Source organism: Poecile atricapillus, chromosome 21, assembly GCF_030490865.1.
Source record: "Poecile atricapillus isolate bPoeAtr1 chromosome 21, bPoeAtr1.hap1, whole genome shotgun sequence".
Lineage (NCBI taxonomy): Eukaryota > Metazoa > Chordata > Aves > Passeriformes > Paridae > Poecile > Poecile atricapillus.
The window spans coordinates 4,125,430-4,141,777 of NC_081269.1; the positions used below are offsets into that span (position 1 = coordinate 4,125,430).

At 41.6% G+C, this 16,348-nt stretch overlaps 1 protein-coding gene across 2 annotated transcripts in view; it reads right to left on the minus strand.

The window, feature by feature from the left end:
• Window positions 1-1,482: 1,482 nt before the first annotated feature.
• Window positions 1,483-16,348, minus strand: part of ULK2 (unc-51 like autophagy activating kinase 2) — a 43,174-nt gene continuing 28,308 nt past the window's right edge. For both annotated transcript variants that reach the window (XM_058854412.1, XM_058854411.1), the window contains 13 exons: window positions 14,297-14,434; window positions 13,138-13,283; window positions 12,833-12,913; window positions 9,884-10,170; window positions 9,583-9,776; window positions 8,809-8,918; window positions 7,839-7,991; window positions 6,998-7,206; window positions 5,572-5,750; window positions 4,611-4,729; window positions 4,097-4,254; window positions 3,433-3,568; window positions 1,483-3,343 (listed from right to left, as the gene is read on the minus strand). In XM_058854412.1, coding sequence (XP_058710395.1) covers window positions 3,276-3,343; window positions 3,433-3,568; window positions 4,097-4,254; window positions 4,611-4,729; window positions 5,572-5,750; window positions 6,998-7,206; window positions 7,839-7,991; window positions 8,809-8,918; window positions 9,583-9,776; window positions 9,884-10,170; window positions 12,833-12,913; window positions 13,138-13,283; window positions 14,297-14,434 — 1,978 coding nt within the window. In that variant the 3' untranslated portion in view covers window positions 1,483-3,275. The remainder of the gene's footprint in view (window positions 3,344-3,432; window positions 3,569-4,096; window positions 4,255-4,610; window positions 4,730-5,571; window positions 5,751-6,997; window positions 7,207-7,838; window positions 7,992-8,808; window positions 8,919-9,582; window positions 9,777-9,883; window positions 10,171-12,832; window positions 12,914-13,137; window positions 13,284-14,296; window positions 14,435-16,348) is intronic.

The following is a 16,348-nucleotide window of genomic DNA, read 5'->3' on the forward strand; positions in this document are numbered from 1 at the left end:
TCAGGTCACAAGTCAGCCTATCTGAATTTCAAAGCCTCAACAACCTTTGGAAGTAGCAGGATCCAGCTTTCCCTGCTCCAGCTGAAAAGCAAATTTCCATTTTTGGTGGAGCTGGGCACAGAAGTGGGACATGGGTGAATCCCAGGTTGTTGCCTCCAAACCCTGAAGTGATGTGGTAATAATTGGATGTAGCTGTACAAGATAATAGCAAGAACTATGCAAAACCCAGGACAGCTCCCTCCTCAAAATGCTCCTTGGAATAACTTGTAGCACCTTAGCTGCAAGTTAAATTAACAGGATTTCCTCCTCTGTGCCAGGGGAAGGGCTGAGTTCAACTTCTTGCTTATGAAAAGCAGCAAATGTCAGAATCAAAATGTGGTTTAGATTCCTCAGCTGACATTTTGTTAAATGGACAGAGTGGAGCAAGTGAAGAACACTCAAGGAGATGCTGGAGAGCTGAGCTAGAAAAGCACATGAAATCTCTCTTTTTAAGTTCTATCTTTCAAAGGCTGTGAAAAAAAGAAAAAAAAAAGTATTTGGTAAAAACAGGCACCTGCTGTTCAGCACAGAGAGCCAAAGACAGGACAGCTTCAGGATCTTTGTGGCATGAGTTTATGCAGAAAGACAGGCCATGAACATTGGTCTCCTCCTCCTGAAAACAGCCAGCAAGAATAGCCCTTTTCTTCTCCTCCTGTTTGTGCAGCTGTAGCCTTGCTGGCAAGAGGGGAAGGAGAATGAGCCTGAATCCTGAAAGGAAAGAAAGAAAACCAACAAAAGCCAGTGAGTTCCTGAGAAAAGGAGCCTATCTCCTAGACTTGTGCATTAAGGCTGTTGCTTTGTTACTAGATTTGGGCTCAGACATATCATTAGCATTCCCAGCTCACTCCTTCCTCATCCTCTTTATGTGCCACTTGCAAGTGCAGGGGTTTTTAATAATAAATTGGGGGAAAATTAATATTACAACTCAAAAAAACCCCAATATTCACACAGCAGCTATCACAGCATACCTCAGCTGAGCAGAGGGTATGAGCTGTGAGGTGAACAAAGCCCATTTTTTGTCAGCTTTGGATAGAAATTGTAACTTCCTGCCAGCTTTTGTCAATTAGCTCTGTATATGCTCTTCTGGCAGCCCAGACAGCTCCCCTTTGCTAGAGGCAACAAATAAGCACCTTGTTGAAAGATCATACAGCTGTCACCCAGGATACTACTTAGCATTTTTGTTTTCCAATCCAAGTTTAAAAAAAATTTGAAAAAAAAAAAGAAGCAGGGTAAATTGTCTTCCTAAAGCCAGGGAATAACAAACTCAGGGCCACTTTGTGCCAGAGCTATCCAGAGATAATGAACTCACAGATGCTGCCCCATCCTGCCCTGCTGGCAGGTCCAGCTGCTGAGGGGAACATTCAGCAACTTCTCTACCCAGACAAGTAGAGAATTTTTCCTAAATTTAACACCTCTGGTCACAGAGACACAGAAACTCAGTCGTACCATAGAAACACTTCTAGTGTCAGTATTTATTTTTACCTTAATATACATTTATACAGGCCATAATAAAAAGGCTATTACGCAACAGTTCAGTGAGTTATTACCTAGTTCCAAGAATAATGCATGCAATTACAAAGGAGAGGTAGAAACACCGTATTAAAGACCTAAAAATACAAACATTATATAAACAAACACTTTCAAATTAACTGTTGGAATTTCATACAGATAAATAAGGTAAAAAGTACATTACTCTGTCAAAGTAAAGGAAACACATGGTTATCCCAACACTGAAACAATATTTTGATGTGTAAGCCCTGTACAACTTTGTCAAATAGTTCAGACCACTGTGTTTAAGAGGATTAAAATGATTCTGTCCTGGAGAATGGTTTATTCAAGTATTCAAGCAGTTGAGTAACAAAAAAGTCCCAAAAATAAAGTATAGGAACCATTTCCAGAGAAGCTGATCTGCCTAAACACTTTGCAAATCGCTGTCCTGATGATCTCATGGGATGCTTGAAATGACAATGCCTATAAGGCTAAATGAAGCTTCCCACCTCTCCCCCAAAATGCACACAAAATAATCCTGATTTTTCACACACTCTATATGTAGAGATTCTACATAATTTTATCAGCATCTCAAACCACAACATCATTTTCTGGTTTGTTTTTTTTTTTTTAAAAAAACTTTTTTTTGCATGGTTCCTTGCAGAACCTTTCAGTTTACAGTATTTATTGTAATACTGCCCAAGAAACAAACTACAGAGAACTGTCATTACACCCCTAAAGACTGCAGGCATTAATGCACATATTGCATGCACAACAAAAGATGCAACCAAATCTATAGAAAAAGCAAACAACCAGCAACTCAACATTGCTATTACTGAGAAAGTCCAGAGCAGTAGTTACTCAAGTATTAGACAAATAGGTATAAAATGGAAAGGTTCACATGAATACAGGTTTTTACAGTTTGTTTGAAAGTCTTCTAGAAGCTACATTTGAAATTCTGAAAAGAATTTTATGTACACTGAAATGAAATTCAGCCAAGTCCATTGTGCCTTCTTTCTCTAGATTTTTTTTTTAATATAGTTCTTCAAAAATGAATATACAGTTGCTTTAGTAAATTAGTGCAAAACAAAATATTTTGGAAGAAGATCATCAAATTGTATCCACATCAGCTGAAAACCCCTTGGGGATTTTGCACAGATGGAGAGAATTTCTTCCATCCCCACTTTTCCCCTGGGGTAAGAGCATGTTTGCCATCCCTTCATATGACAACCTGAGCCATATGTACAACAGGTGAGCTCCCAGACAAGGCAGCTGAGCCCCAAAAAGCTTCAAGCAGCACTTGCACATGGTTAAGGTTTCCCAAATTTACTCAGCCACATTTTACTGAACAACTTAAAAACTGTTGAGGGAATCTTCTGAGGGAAATGTCTTTTTTTGTACCTGATGCAGAAGGATCCGCTCTCTAAAAATCTCACGAGGAAAAAACAACAAACCCTGATCATTCAAGTTCAAAGCACACGTACAAGGATCAGTTTGAAATGTGAAGAGAGATTCTTTTAAATTCTGTTGCTAGGAAGGAAAAGGAGCTGCTGGATTGGTAAGGCAAGTGTACTTTTGGAATTTCTCCTCTTTGAATATGCTGCTGTTTCTTTGGTAGTCACCACAGAAATGTAAGAATCATCTTCCACATGGGGCAGAACAAGGACAACAATGAAGCTGTAGTGAAAAAAGTGCAGTATCACTGATGTGGTCCCTTATGTTCACACCATCTGGTCCTCAGGATATTCCTACTGCTCATACACAGCCACTGTGCTGTAGCAGAGTGCAGACAGCCTTCGCTCAATGCTGGATTTATCTGCAGAGAGAGGCACAAGACAGGTGATGACCAGAGTTATTTTACAATGTGTTAATTACATGTAATTTTCATTATTCAGCTGAACTTACACTTGTGCACGTTTTCTATATCTGCAGGGTCTTGCAGTATTTTAGTCAGTCCCTCCAGCAGCAGGGCTGCCTTGTGGTATCGATATGTGATATCTTCAGTTTGCTGGAACATCTCATCCAGAGCTGCTGACTGCACCTGCAATCAGTCAGCACATTCAGGTTCAGAAACCCCATGAGGCAAATAGAAAAATGAAAAATTTGTCACCTGAAAGTGCCATTAAGAAACTATTTTTCAGCCTTGATTTAGTTGATGTGTTCTTGTAATGAAGACAACAAAATGAAGGTGGAACTAGATGATCTTTAAGGTCCCTTCAAAACCATTCTGTGATTCTGAGAGGACACAGCACCTGTGCTGTGGTAACTGAGAATATTCTGCACAAAAATATCTATAAAAGCCCTTTTTGATATGAATAAGTATGCTCCTTCTTACACCTGCATTCTCTTGCAAAGAAACAAATTAATTGTGCACAACAACACCATTATCAAGGTTAAGCACAACATTTGCCAGAATCTTTTGTGTGACACAAGAATTCCCTCTCATGGCTAAAGCAGTTAACTTCCCTTTGTTGTCACTGAAAATATCAATTCAATTTTCTGGTTATATAGAAGAGATATGTGAGAGAAGGCAGCAATTCCTACAGTTCAGGGACGAGGAGGGACTCACCATTTCCACAGCACAGCTGTAGATAAGTTTCTCTGCAGTTACACTGTTGATTTCATCAATGAACCTTTGCTTGTCCGAAAAGAAACGATTCAACTTTTCTGTCAATTTTTTGCACATTCCAATACAGAATTTGTATCTCTCATTGAGGCTTTTCACAACTGGTAGAAAGGTAAGAAGAAATTTTTTTAAAAAAACAAACAAACAAAACCCAAACAACAACTTAGCCTAAATTCAGCTTTGCAAAGTAAGCGTGTTTAAACTTGTAGTTTTAGTGCTTATTTACTCCACCACTTCTATGACCTGAGTATCTATCAAATAATTTCCATTTCAAGTTAATGAATACTCATTTCCTAACTGTTTCTGGCTGTTTACTATCAGAATTGTGCAATTGTACATATCTACAGTTCTCCTGCAGAGAAGGAAAACAAAACAAATGTTGCAACCTAAATTTTCTGAGTGATGTATCAGCAAAGAAAATTGACAAGCAAAGCAAATTAGATGATATTGCATCTACCTTGCTTAACAGCAGTGGATGGGTTCAGTTTCCCAGATTTGACCTGTGCTTTGGCAAGATGCAGAGAAGATGCCAGTAACTGGGCAGCTTTCATATACAACACCAGCTGCTCCACTTGCCTAGGAAGAAGAGGGGAAAAAAAAGTATTTTATGCATCAAAATACCATTTTTTTGAATGTATTCAAGCCAGGGGCAGACACCACTTTTTAATCACAAACACCCCACAGGATGCAGCAACAGCAGAAAAGGAAGACAGATGTTTAAAATGCAGCTCCACCCCTTCCCAGCCACTCTGTCATGGGGTGAGGGGACATCTGCTCATTTAGGAACTGCAGCAGCAAAGACAAACTGCTTTAAATGCAGACATTTGAAAAAGGAACACTTATTTGTGGGGACTCTCTGCCCGAGGTCAATGTCTCACCACAAGTGACTGGGTGTACTTTTCATTTCCTATCCCCTGGTTTGTTGTGAAAAGCAAACACTTTACAGGGGTTTTCTGTTGGGTTTTTATTACTTCAGGAAGAAGGCAGGAAGTAGAACTGCCCTTTCCCACCACTTCAAATTTCTTGTATTTCTCCTTGCTTTTGATTTTGTATTAGGGCTGATTGTTTTTTGCAGTGAAATCAAATTTGGACACTTCTCCCCTCCCAAGCTCCACCTCAGTGCTTCAGTCAACAGGAAGGGATGAGGGCTCAGATCTGCCAGAAGCTGGTACACAATTTCCATGCTCAGAAATACACTGCTGCACCTCAAGCCTGAACTCAACACTTTCCCCAAAAAGTGGCAGACCAGAAAAAAATCTTTTGTCTTTTCTCTTTCTGATGTATCTTCAGTTGTTAAAAAAATAATTCCTATAAGGATTCTCAACAGGAAAACAATCACTCCCAAAAAAAGGGCAGACTTTCAATACATTTTTGATGTGTTGGATCTTCACTAATTCTCTGTTTGACTGTATACTCACCCCCATTCTTTGCTGAGCTGGCTGATCTGATCCACAACGATGCTCTCCTGGATCTGGTATAGTGACACAGCAGAAGTGCACAGGTCTGGGTTTCCTCCTCTCACTGCTGTCAGATCCAGAACACACTCTGTAAATGTCAGCATCATGTTTAGGTGACGCAGTGTGTCTGTGTGCTCTCTCTGTCAGAGGGAAAGATGACAGCAGTTTAACCACTCTAAGCCATCAGCCACACTTAAAACTCGTGTTAATCATTTAAAGATTCCTTGGTATGTCAGCTCTGTGCAGGAATCACACTGTGGCAGAGGCAGCTTTAGGGATGACAGAACCAAATGGGCCCCAACAGATCTGAACTTGTTCTCTTCTTTGTTAATGAATTCAAGATGCTGCAGCTTATACTTAAAGAGTCTTTCAACAAAGCCAAAGGAACTGGTACATGAAGTTCTGTGTTGAAACCTGAGGAACTAAAGGACTCACAAGTGGGAAAAATTACTTATTTTATTATCAGCAACACAAAAGTATGCTTGGCACTTGTGTGAGGAGCCAGGAGGAACATTTGGCTTTTATTATGTAATAGAGTTAGTACCTACAAAAGAACTGATCTGCCTCACTCTAATTTACACTTGGTTCTGGAATTAAATTGTGTTAAAAAGTGGTTGTAACCAAATTTTACACTTTAGACTAAAAACTTCAATTGGAGTGAACAACTCACTGCTGCTCTGTCAGTAAAACACACACTACACATGCAGAGATTCTTCTCAAAAAGAAGGCTTCAAAGCTAATCAAACACATCTTAGCAATGTTTATAATATTTTCATTAATAATACAGGTCTAAATACATTTTAAACTCTGTCTGTGGGAAGAATACAGTGTAGTGGTAAGCATTCATGTTATAAGAGATAGTCAGTAGGCACCCAAACACCTTCCAGAAAGATGTGAATGAGAAACCAGAGCAGCAATCTGTCTTGAGAAATGTACACTCCAAGAATAGCATTCTGGTGAAAGACCACCCCAGTTTGTGTTTTTAAAGTGTCACTTCCCCACACATTTTAAAAAATATAGGACAGTCCTCCCACAAGCAGGATTGAACGTCATTCCCTGACTGTGAAGAAGCAATGAAATGCCCAGAGGGGCTGTGTCAGCACCCACATGCATTGGAATTAAAAAGAGGCCTCTCTGGGAGGCTGTGGTGGACAAAAGCAGTATGTTCCTTTGGTTACCTATTCAAACACATGAAATGCCAGCAATAACTACCAAAGAGAAACTGGCAACTCCTGATACAGCAATATTTTCAAGATCTTAAACAAAAAAAAACCAACATGTGAGACAGTGCAGAGGAAACTACAAAGCACATGGAGCAATCCTGCTTGTACCACATCTGTTTCAGCAATATCACACATTAGAAAACATGAAATTATTGTTCCTATACCTCCATTAAAGTTTCCTCAGGCAATTCAGGAGCTTCAAAGGTGATAAAGCCCTCTAGGCTGGGAGGGGAAGTACCATAAGGGATGTACTTCAGACTCGGAGCCGCCTCAGCCCCCGGAGGAGAGGAGCCCATGTAAATACCAGGAGGAGAGCCCATATAAACACGGCCACTGGTGGAGCACAGAGACCCTCCAGAACTGTTTGATCCCACTACAAGAAAAATAACACACACATTCAGTCTGATTCAGCACTGGGGCTGTGGGTGACAGCAAGTGACACACGAGGAGCCAGCACAGAGTCCCCCATGAAAGGCTCTCCTCACTGCTCCTTGTATGGCTCTGTAGACAGAGCAAAGGCTGTGCTGTAACAACAGTGACAATTCCTAACAGATTCTGGGATTCATGGCTGACACAGGTTGTCCTCTGGTTCACACTGCTCACCTAAAGCCTTTAACCTTGACGTCTTTGATTTTTGGCAGCACAGCTGACTCTTGCCAAAAGGCAGGCAGCTCCCACCCACCCTTGGTGTGCTGTTTCTGGTACAATGCACAGCAGCAGGCAAAAATCAGAATTCTGACTTTTCCTTTCTGCCTTTGCCATAGAAATTACACTCCCAGGGAGGGAGTAAAGCTGTGTACACAGGAGGCTACTCACTGCTGGATTGTAAATCTGTGCCTCTGACCCTCTTTAGGGGGGAACAGCAGGAACTATCTGATATTAATCTCTACTTTCTAGAGCACTTTTACTGTAGGCCCTGTGCAAGGCAGCACTCAGGCCCCAGAAGAGGACAAGCCCAAGTGTTGCCTTTGAGAAATGTCCACACAACTGCCAGGAAAGTCTTACCTGAGGTGGTTCTGGTTCTGAGGACCATGTGGGTGCAGGTGGGCGGGGTGGCACTGCTTGGAGGGGACCCCACAGTGAACATGACAGCCCGAGAACTCGCCCCACTTCCCATGGATGGAGTTGCCATTGCAATTCCATAGGCTCCTGCTGGAGCTGGGAGAGAACATTACAGCAAGTTAGTCCCTGTTCCACATAATCACACCAAGAAGTAATTATATGCAGCAAATTGGAGCACTGCAACACAATGTACTTCAATGCAGATCCAAGGCCTGGACTAGTTAGTGGCTCTCACAGGAAATAAAAGAAGCTGAGTGGACAGTTTTGGTGAGACACAAACAGTCAAGGTGCAGCTTAACACATCTTCTTACTTTCAATATCTCAGTGTTCTACTCTCACCCAGGAAAGAGCAACAGAGACTCCCTGAGAGCCTGAAGATGTCAGTTTTGCAGCAAAAGATACGGCAGAAAAAACTTTAAAGGCAGATCATGACAGGTCTGGAGGCTAAAGACCAGCCCTGTCTGCAGAACTGCAGAACTTTCCACCTGCTCAGAAGGGAGAACTTCTGGTGGCAAGGGACAAGCTCAGGGAGGCGGAAAAAAAAACCCAACCAAACATCCAGAATTACATAAATTTACTTTCATATCAAATCAAGGTGGAATTAGAAAATGAAAAGCCACAAATGCTAAATTAAAAATAAAACCAAACCAGAAAAATCCCAAACCCCTCCAGCCAGTCAAGATATTTCTGTGTGTAGCACAGAAATAAGTATTTTCCAGTCTCAGTTATTTTTAAAGCTATGCTAAAGAAATGGAACAGACCCCCTTAAATATTAAAAAAAGCCTTCTGTGCTGAGGCTAAAAATTGTCAGAACCAATTCTCAAATTTGGAAGCAGATCTGTGATCCCAGCTGGCATTCCATAAAAACCCCAGACACAGGGAAACAACTTGGATGTATCACCCTGATCCTTACCTGTATCCATTGGCCGCTCTGTGTTGAGACTGTCTGTGCTGCCTTGGTATAACTGGCCCCCAAGGGTGGTCTTTACCTGTTGATCTGACAGCTTCCCAGTACTAACAGACCTGGACCAGGAAAATACATGAATTAAAAAAATAAAATAAAATAAAATAAAATTAAAAAAAAAAAAAAAAAAAGTTATTCAGGAATATCATGCTACTAAGAATAACTAAGATTCTTGGTATTTACTACAGAGAATTTTTCAACAAAAATAGGGAAAGTATTGAAATCTTGCTTGTTATCACGGATCTTCTAAAATAGAGCAAACCATAAAAATAAAGGTAACTTTTTCTCTTGAAAAATTTATATTGCAAACTTTGTCATAGAGATTTTCAAGCAAAAACTGAATAGGCTTTACAGAGGCAATGAAATCCCAGATTCAGCTAATCAAAACAAAAGGGAACTAGACAGCAACACAAAGTGCTCCAGGAAGTCCCTGCTATATTTATAGCCAGTACAAAATGTTTCTGTTGCACACACCAAACCCCAGCATCCCCTCACAGCTTTTTCACCCTCTGAGAGTTGCTGTGTGCAGTTCTGCTGCCCAACTGTCTCCCCCAGGGATGCAAAGTTTCTTCTAAAGCAAATGAGAGAGCTCTAAGTTATCATTTAAACAGAGGGCTTTGGGGAAATAACTCTTATAAACACCTCACCTACTCGAAGATGCCCCTCCTCTTTCAAAATTAGGCCTGAAATTTGATGAAATGTTCTGTTCCTGGCAGTGCCTACCTGCCAAAGGTGGTTTTGCTGTGCTGTTCTCCTGCCTGTTTGTCAGCTGCCTGGCTGGAGTGGAAGTGTGTGAAGTCCCTTGGGTCAGTGATATCTTTAGGCTGCAGTGGGGTTTCGGCCAAGCCCTGGCGATTTGCCAGGGCCAGCAAGTTGGAGGACGCTTGAGTTTTAGGTATTTTGAAAGGAGCTGTTGCCTTTAAGAATCAAGAGCAAGAACACACACAAAAAAAGTTAAATTATAACTCCAAAATATTTTTGGTTTCTATTCAGTGTATTTCTGAGAACTGCAAATTTAACAAACCTTAGTGGGAGAGCCGATGATTGTTGGCAGTGGGGTTTTGAAGAGCCAGTCTGAGCTCCTGGGTGAGGATCCCATGTGCTTGGTGGGGGATGTTCCCAGGCTACCTGGCCTAGTTGGCTGTGGAGAATGACTGTATCCATACCCAGCATAGGATGGGCAAACTGGGTCTGAATGCTGCTTTCTGAGCTTCTGCTTGTTTTGGTAGATATCTGTGAGAGTAGGAGCACTCTGCAACCTCGCTCCCATCAGAAGTGACTGTGGAGACTGAGATGGTGGTACAGGAGAACCTGTGGAGATGACAAACAGAAAGGTAAAATTCTACTAGCAGTATTTGCAAAGTGAATCGATGAAGCCTAAAATTCCAGAGATGTGTTTGATCATTAGCTCACTAGACAGCAAGGAGAATGGATTTAGCCCATGGATTATCTGAACTATTGCTACACCACACTGATGAGACCTCCAAGCTGCCAAATAAGCACAATTTCAGGCTGACAGCTGTCCTGGCAGCTGCAGTACATCTGGAAACCTGCACCAAAACAAATAAAGTGGTTGGATTCAGCAGGAATGGCATAACCAGCACTGAAATTCCAAACTGAATAGAGGTTCTCAAGGCCTGGAATGATACTCTTGCAAACAAAAGCGTGAATGTGACATTGCATGTTAACAACTTGTTTTGTGTGTAATGACTTCATTTGCAGACACAAAGGCAGCTCTTGATCCTGCAAGAAAATTTGGTGCTAAAAAGAACCAAATTATTCAGATGGAACAGTTTGGGGACATTACTTTGAGCAGTTGTTTACTTTTTAGTCTGTCAGACTGAATCTTTTTTCAAAAACTGACAGAGAAAGTCCTTAGGTAGGAGTGCAGTTTCTTCTAAAGCAAATGGGAGAGCTCTAAGTTATCATTTAAACAGAGGGCTTTTGGGAAATAACTCTTATGAACACTTCACCTACTCAAAGATGTCCCTCCTCTTTCAAAATCAGGCCTGAAATTTGATTAAATATTCTGTTCCTGGTGTGTGTTTTTATGTCTCATGATAAGGAACTGTGCAAAGTTACAAACATCAGACTTCAGCTTTATGGTCACAGCTTCCCAGAGAAAATGCCTGTCTGTAATCTCCAAGAAGTGAGTTTCACTCATGTCTAAAAAAAAAAAATGAAAGAGGGAAAAACTGAACCATACAACTACAGAAGGTTTTTAAAAGCTGCCCAGGAGAATCTTCTGAGAGAGGCTTCATTTCATAAATGTCTGCTCAAAAAAACTACCCCAAACTTCTTGCAGTTTGCTCAGTAAAGTGCCCAGCTGTTACAACATATCTTTCAGCCTTCTTAAACCCATGTTTTTGCTAGTTGGATTTTGAATATGAGCTACTTCATCTTGATTTCATTCCACTCCATTAGGCAGTATGTTTCAGAACAGCCTGTCTGCCTGCAGCTCTAGCAGAGGGATCAAGTCTATTTCTCATTAACTTTCCAGCCAAGAATTTGCTTGCCTGAAATCCCTCTGCTTGTCTGTCTCAGCACTGGGAAGTCTTTACCTGCATTTTAGAATCAGTCTGAAACCTCACTGGTTACTGTTCCAGTGTTGTTGCCACCCCAGAGGCTTCTGAATTAAAAGTGTGTCCTCTGCTGTCACTGGCAGCAAGAACAGCTCAATTAGTTTAGAAGCTACATTACGAAAGACATCTTCAGTCCTTAGAAAAATCTCAGCTCAGATGACCTCACCTCACCCAAAGCAAAGAACTGGTTCCCATACCCATTTAAATGCTGAGAAACAGACTCGCTGCAATTTGTGGTATTGTACAAACAGAAATACCACTGCAGTCATTTCAAATTAAGAAGTGAAACCAAGGAGGAAAAGAATGCAGAAAACATATGAAGAAATGAAACATTAAAACCCCTGCCAGCCATAAAAACAGTGCTATGGTGTGTTACAAGTCAGTTTGATACTGGCAAAAGACACTAAACCAACAGCCCGACAAGACTCTATCCAAAGAAAAGTTGCAACACGAAAAACAAACACAGGGCTTTGTATTCTCTTCATACACACTCCTTTTCACTTTTTCAGAGATCATTTCAAATCTAAGGATTCACTCATTCCTTTTGTTGAGCAGCCAATGGCACAGCAATTATAAAGCCAATTTTTGAGACACATCATACAACTTATTTCATATGGATGAAACCATTCCCAGACTCCAAGAAGTGAAGGCTCTATCATGTCCAGATGGTTTTGGACAAGTGTTTAAATAGGAGAAAACCTCACAATGCAGTTTCAATACCACATCTTAGAAAGTCAAAATAAAATGTATAACTAGTATTTTAGCTGGAGAAGAAAAGGCACCCAAAATGAGCACAGAGCAGAAGAACAAGTTGCTGAATTGCATATTCTAATACCAAATCCTTCTGGCATTACAGTGCAATTCCATCTTTAACAGTCTCAGAACATCTTCAAGTCCTATTTCTTCCTGATCTTTTTTTTTTTCCTGCTGGCATGCCATGATAATTTATGACTTGCAAAGCTTGCTGACTGCTTAGCAACAGTAACATCAGATCCCAGCCGATTTCCCAAGGGAATGACGAAAACATGTTGCACACTGTACACTGGCAGCTCTGCCTCCCTTTTCTGAGAACTGGCATGACAGAGCTGCTCTATCAAAACCAGATTCTGAGAAGCATGTTACTACCATTCATTATAAACCAGCCCTGGTTAGACAGGCTTCATCAGAGTTGTTGTTCCATCTTGAGAGTAAGAAATTTCAGACGTTATCTTATTGTGTAGGGAATTAGTTATGGGCCAAGGTGTCACCCAGGCCACAAATGGGTTGTTTCCACAAAAACTCAGTGCCTCCTATTAACCCATTCAAATGTGTGTTGGCTCTCCTACCCCTTCACAAAATGCTCTACAAGCTCTATCAAAATAATGCTGATTGCATTGTCTGAAATCACTCACCTGAGAAGTTTCTACTCCTTGATTCATGTCCTTGGAGTTGTCCACAACAACAGTGTCCAAGCTGCTCAGGTATGGTTCCAACTATGCAAACAAAACCAAAACATGGATTTACACTTCACTTACAAAGATAAAGCAAGTGAAAACCTAGTTAGTTTACTTCTGTGAGCCATTTAACAGGAATTATTTCTGCACACATGACCTGGCTGGGCAGGCTGTGGTTTAAGATTAATTTCAAGCTAGAGTTAGAGTTCTGAATGACTGCTTCAGATAAAGCTTTACCAATTGCTAAGCATTTCTGTGCTTACCTAGTGGTGAAGGAGAATATGGTCTGGAAGATCCTGTGGACAACCTGCGCCCAACACCCTGGGCAGTGTCAGCTGGCACTGGAGAGCACGAGCCCATCTTCATGAACCCCATGGGGCTGGTGTTGGAGCGTCTCACAATCCCGGCTCTGGCCAGGGAAAAGAATGGTCACACACACTCTGCTCACTGCCTCCTTGAGAGAAACTCCAGAATCCCCCCCTGACAGCCTGATTGGTTAAAGGAAATACTGGTGTTTCAAGAGAAAGCTATGAACTTAAGCTAAGCTTTCCATACTGACAATAATCAAGATTTAATTCCCTTTGTTACCACAGATTTTAAACTTTGAGTACCATAATAGTCTGTTAACTGGAGAACATTGAAACATTAAAACATACCCTTAGTACACTCTAATCTTCAAAAATTTTGATCATAATTTTTTTTTATTTCACAACCAAGAATTGCTGTAAATGCCCATTTTTTAATCAGTAAAGATTCTGACAAAATTTTCATATTGGGTCTGGAATACTGATCAGATAACTGAAAACAGATTATTTAAGGGAAAGTAATTTCCCTGAATGTAGCAACTATAATCAAATCAGGGATCTTGGAAAAAATATGCAAGAAACTCTGGGTTTTGTTTTTGTAAAGATCTCCAGAGTTCTGAGTAGTCTATTTATGAGTCTTTGACCTTCACCAGCCTGATCCTGCAGACTACAAGGCAGAGACTAAGCCTGGCTCACTAGAGCTTTGTAATGGGACAAGCTGGTTAATTAGCATGCTCAAAATTGTTTCCTTGATATTCTACAGAACAAAGCATTCATCTCATCACTACATGTGTGAAAACAAAACATAACTTATTACTGACATGCCAGTTCATGATGTAATGCCATGCAATACACAAAGAGCTGTAAAAAAGCAGGACTTCATCTTTTTACCTTCTTGGGTTGCATTTTGAGTAAAAGAACAAGCTCATTTTGTTTTCATGAAACATTTCAAGTGCCCATCCAAAAATCTTGAGATTGTGAAGGGCTTTTATTTGCTATCATTGAAATGTCTCTTCAGTGTGGAAAATAAATTACATCAGCAAAAAAGCAGCGACATCTGTCAGGGTGCAAACACCAACCAGACCCAAGAGAAGGGAGTTAAAAAGGCCAGCCTCACCTGGGTGATCCGTGGGGGTTTGACACAGGGCTGGCAGTAGAAGACAGGTTCTGTTCTATGCGCTGGTAATTCCGGAGCTGGGTGGGAACCGGGATCGGTGCCGTCTCGCTGCGGGGGGACACGGAAGGCTGACAGTGCCTGAAGTTGGAAGGTGTGGAGACAGGAGATGGAGACAGGAGATGAATACAGGTAGGCAAGGTCTCACTCTCTCAGAATTGTACTGTAGGAATTTGGAGGAAATCTAGGAAACAGGCAAATAAACTTCTGTGCTCCCTGGGTCCACTGCGATCTTGGCTTGTCCTAAGCCAACTCCAACACTGCACGGAGGAGGATCAGGAAACTGTTCAGGACTCCCTGCCTTCCCTGCATTGGCTGGGATCACATGGAGCTAGGAGTCAGCCCTTGGTCACACACCACTGAGATCTCCAGATCCCTCTGACTCCCTGCCAAGCCACTGCTGTGTTTACCACACTTGAAAATAGCGTTCTAGGAAAACCCAGAGCGCCAGGGACAGGAAGTTCAGAGCAGGGCTGGAATGTGGACAAAAGCCACCGAAGCACAGGCAGAGATATCCCCAGAGACATTGTGAACTTGCAAGAGGAAAACATGTTATGTAAGGCAACAACCAACCCCTGACAGGAGAAGCCAAACCACACACCTGAACATTAATCCACAGATTCCAGCTGCAGATTGCCCAAGTTCAGCTGGAGTGCCAGTGACCTGCCCGGCCTCGGTGTGCCTCATGATAAGGGACTCAAACCACTGCATGTAATCAGTAACCAAGACTTTTAAAGGAAAACAGAATTCAACAGAAGGAATTTCAAACAAATGGGCTGTTTGGAAGATAATAATTTTACTATCTGGTCCTTTATCGACCATGTCTTTAAAGAAAGATTACAAATTCTAAGAAGAAATGTGAAAAAAATTCTCTAGAAGACAGGCAGTTACAAGACTCACTGATGGGCTCCAGCTGAACAGAAATCTGGGGGTTTTTACTGTAATTGTCCTATTCTCTTTGCTACCACTTAGAATGAAATATTACTTCCTAATAATCACAGAGCTTCCTTAGCAAAGGAAAGTAAGTTTGTCCTGCTGTTGCCACTCAGTTACTGGATCCCAGAGTAATTTGGAAGTTGGCTGTGGGCACACAGTCAGCAGAAAGCCTGAAAACTTCCAGGCAAGGAGAAAGACTCCCAAGTGGAAACCACAGGAAGGCTGTGGGCAGCCTGCCATGACTACACAGCACACTCAGGGAGCATGGGGAGCCTCTCCCCAGGAGAGGAAAGCAGATGTTATTTGAACTGTGGCAGTGACAATCAGGAGACCATGAAGGCACTTCAACTTTTCAAGAACTTGGCACGGAAAATTACTTTCCCTTCTCTCACACAGCCTTGCAGGTAAGTCCAGGCAAGCCCTTGAGCTGTGAGCTAACAGGAGACAGCAGTGCTGTGTGACTGGGGTGCAGGGGCACACTCCTATCAGGGCTCCCCAGCTCAGGCCCAAAGCTGAGCTCTGGCCAGACATTCCTCCAGTCTGATGTGGTTTGTTACCAGTCAGAGGAAATACAATATAGATGTGTGCAGAGCTGCATGCAAATCTTGTTACTCTGAGATCCAGAGGATAAAACTGGTAATAAACCACAGGAGAGTGAACCACCTTGACATAATCTGCTCATTCTGGCTGAAGACTGTCTGTGAAGACACACAACATAAAGCAGTGTAACTATGGGCACAATTAATTCAGTTTCATCTGCTAATCAGAAAGATTCACTGTTTCACAGGGCATAACCTTTTGTAAAACACCAAAAAACCATAAGAAACAACCCACAAACAATGAAAGAATGTTTGTCAGGAAATAAAAAACCAAACCCCAAAACCAGCATCTTGTAGAATACCAGACACACACACTGCTTTCTTCAGTCCATGCCCCATGCAGCCCCAAATGCAGTTACTGAATTAACTCAGCCAGTACCTGAATCAAACTATTATAGTACAAACAGTAGCCACCTGTTTCTAATCACATGACCATTCAGCTCTTAGTAATATACAGATA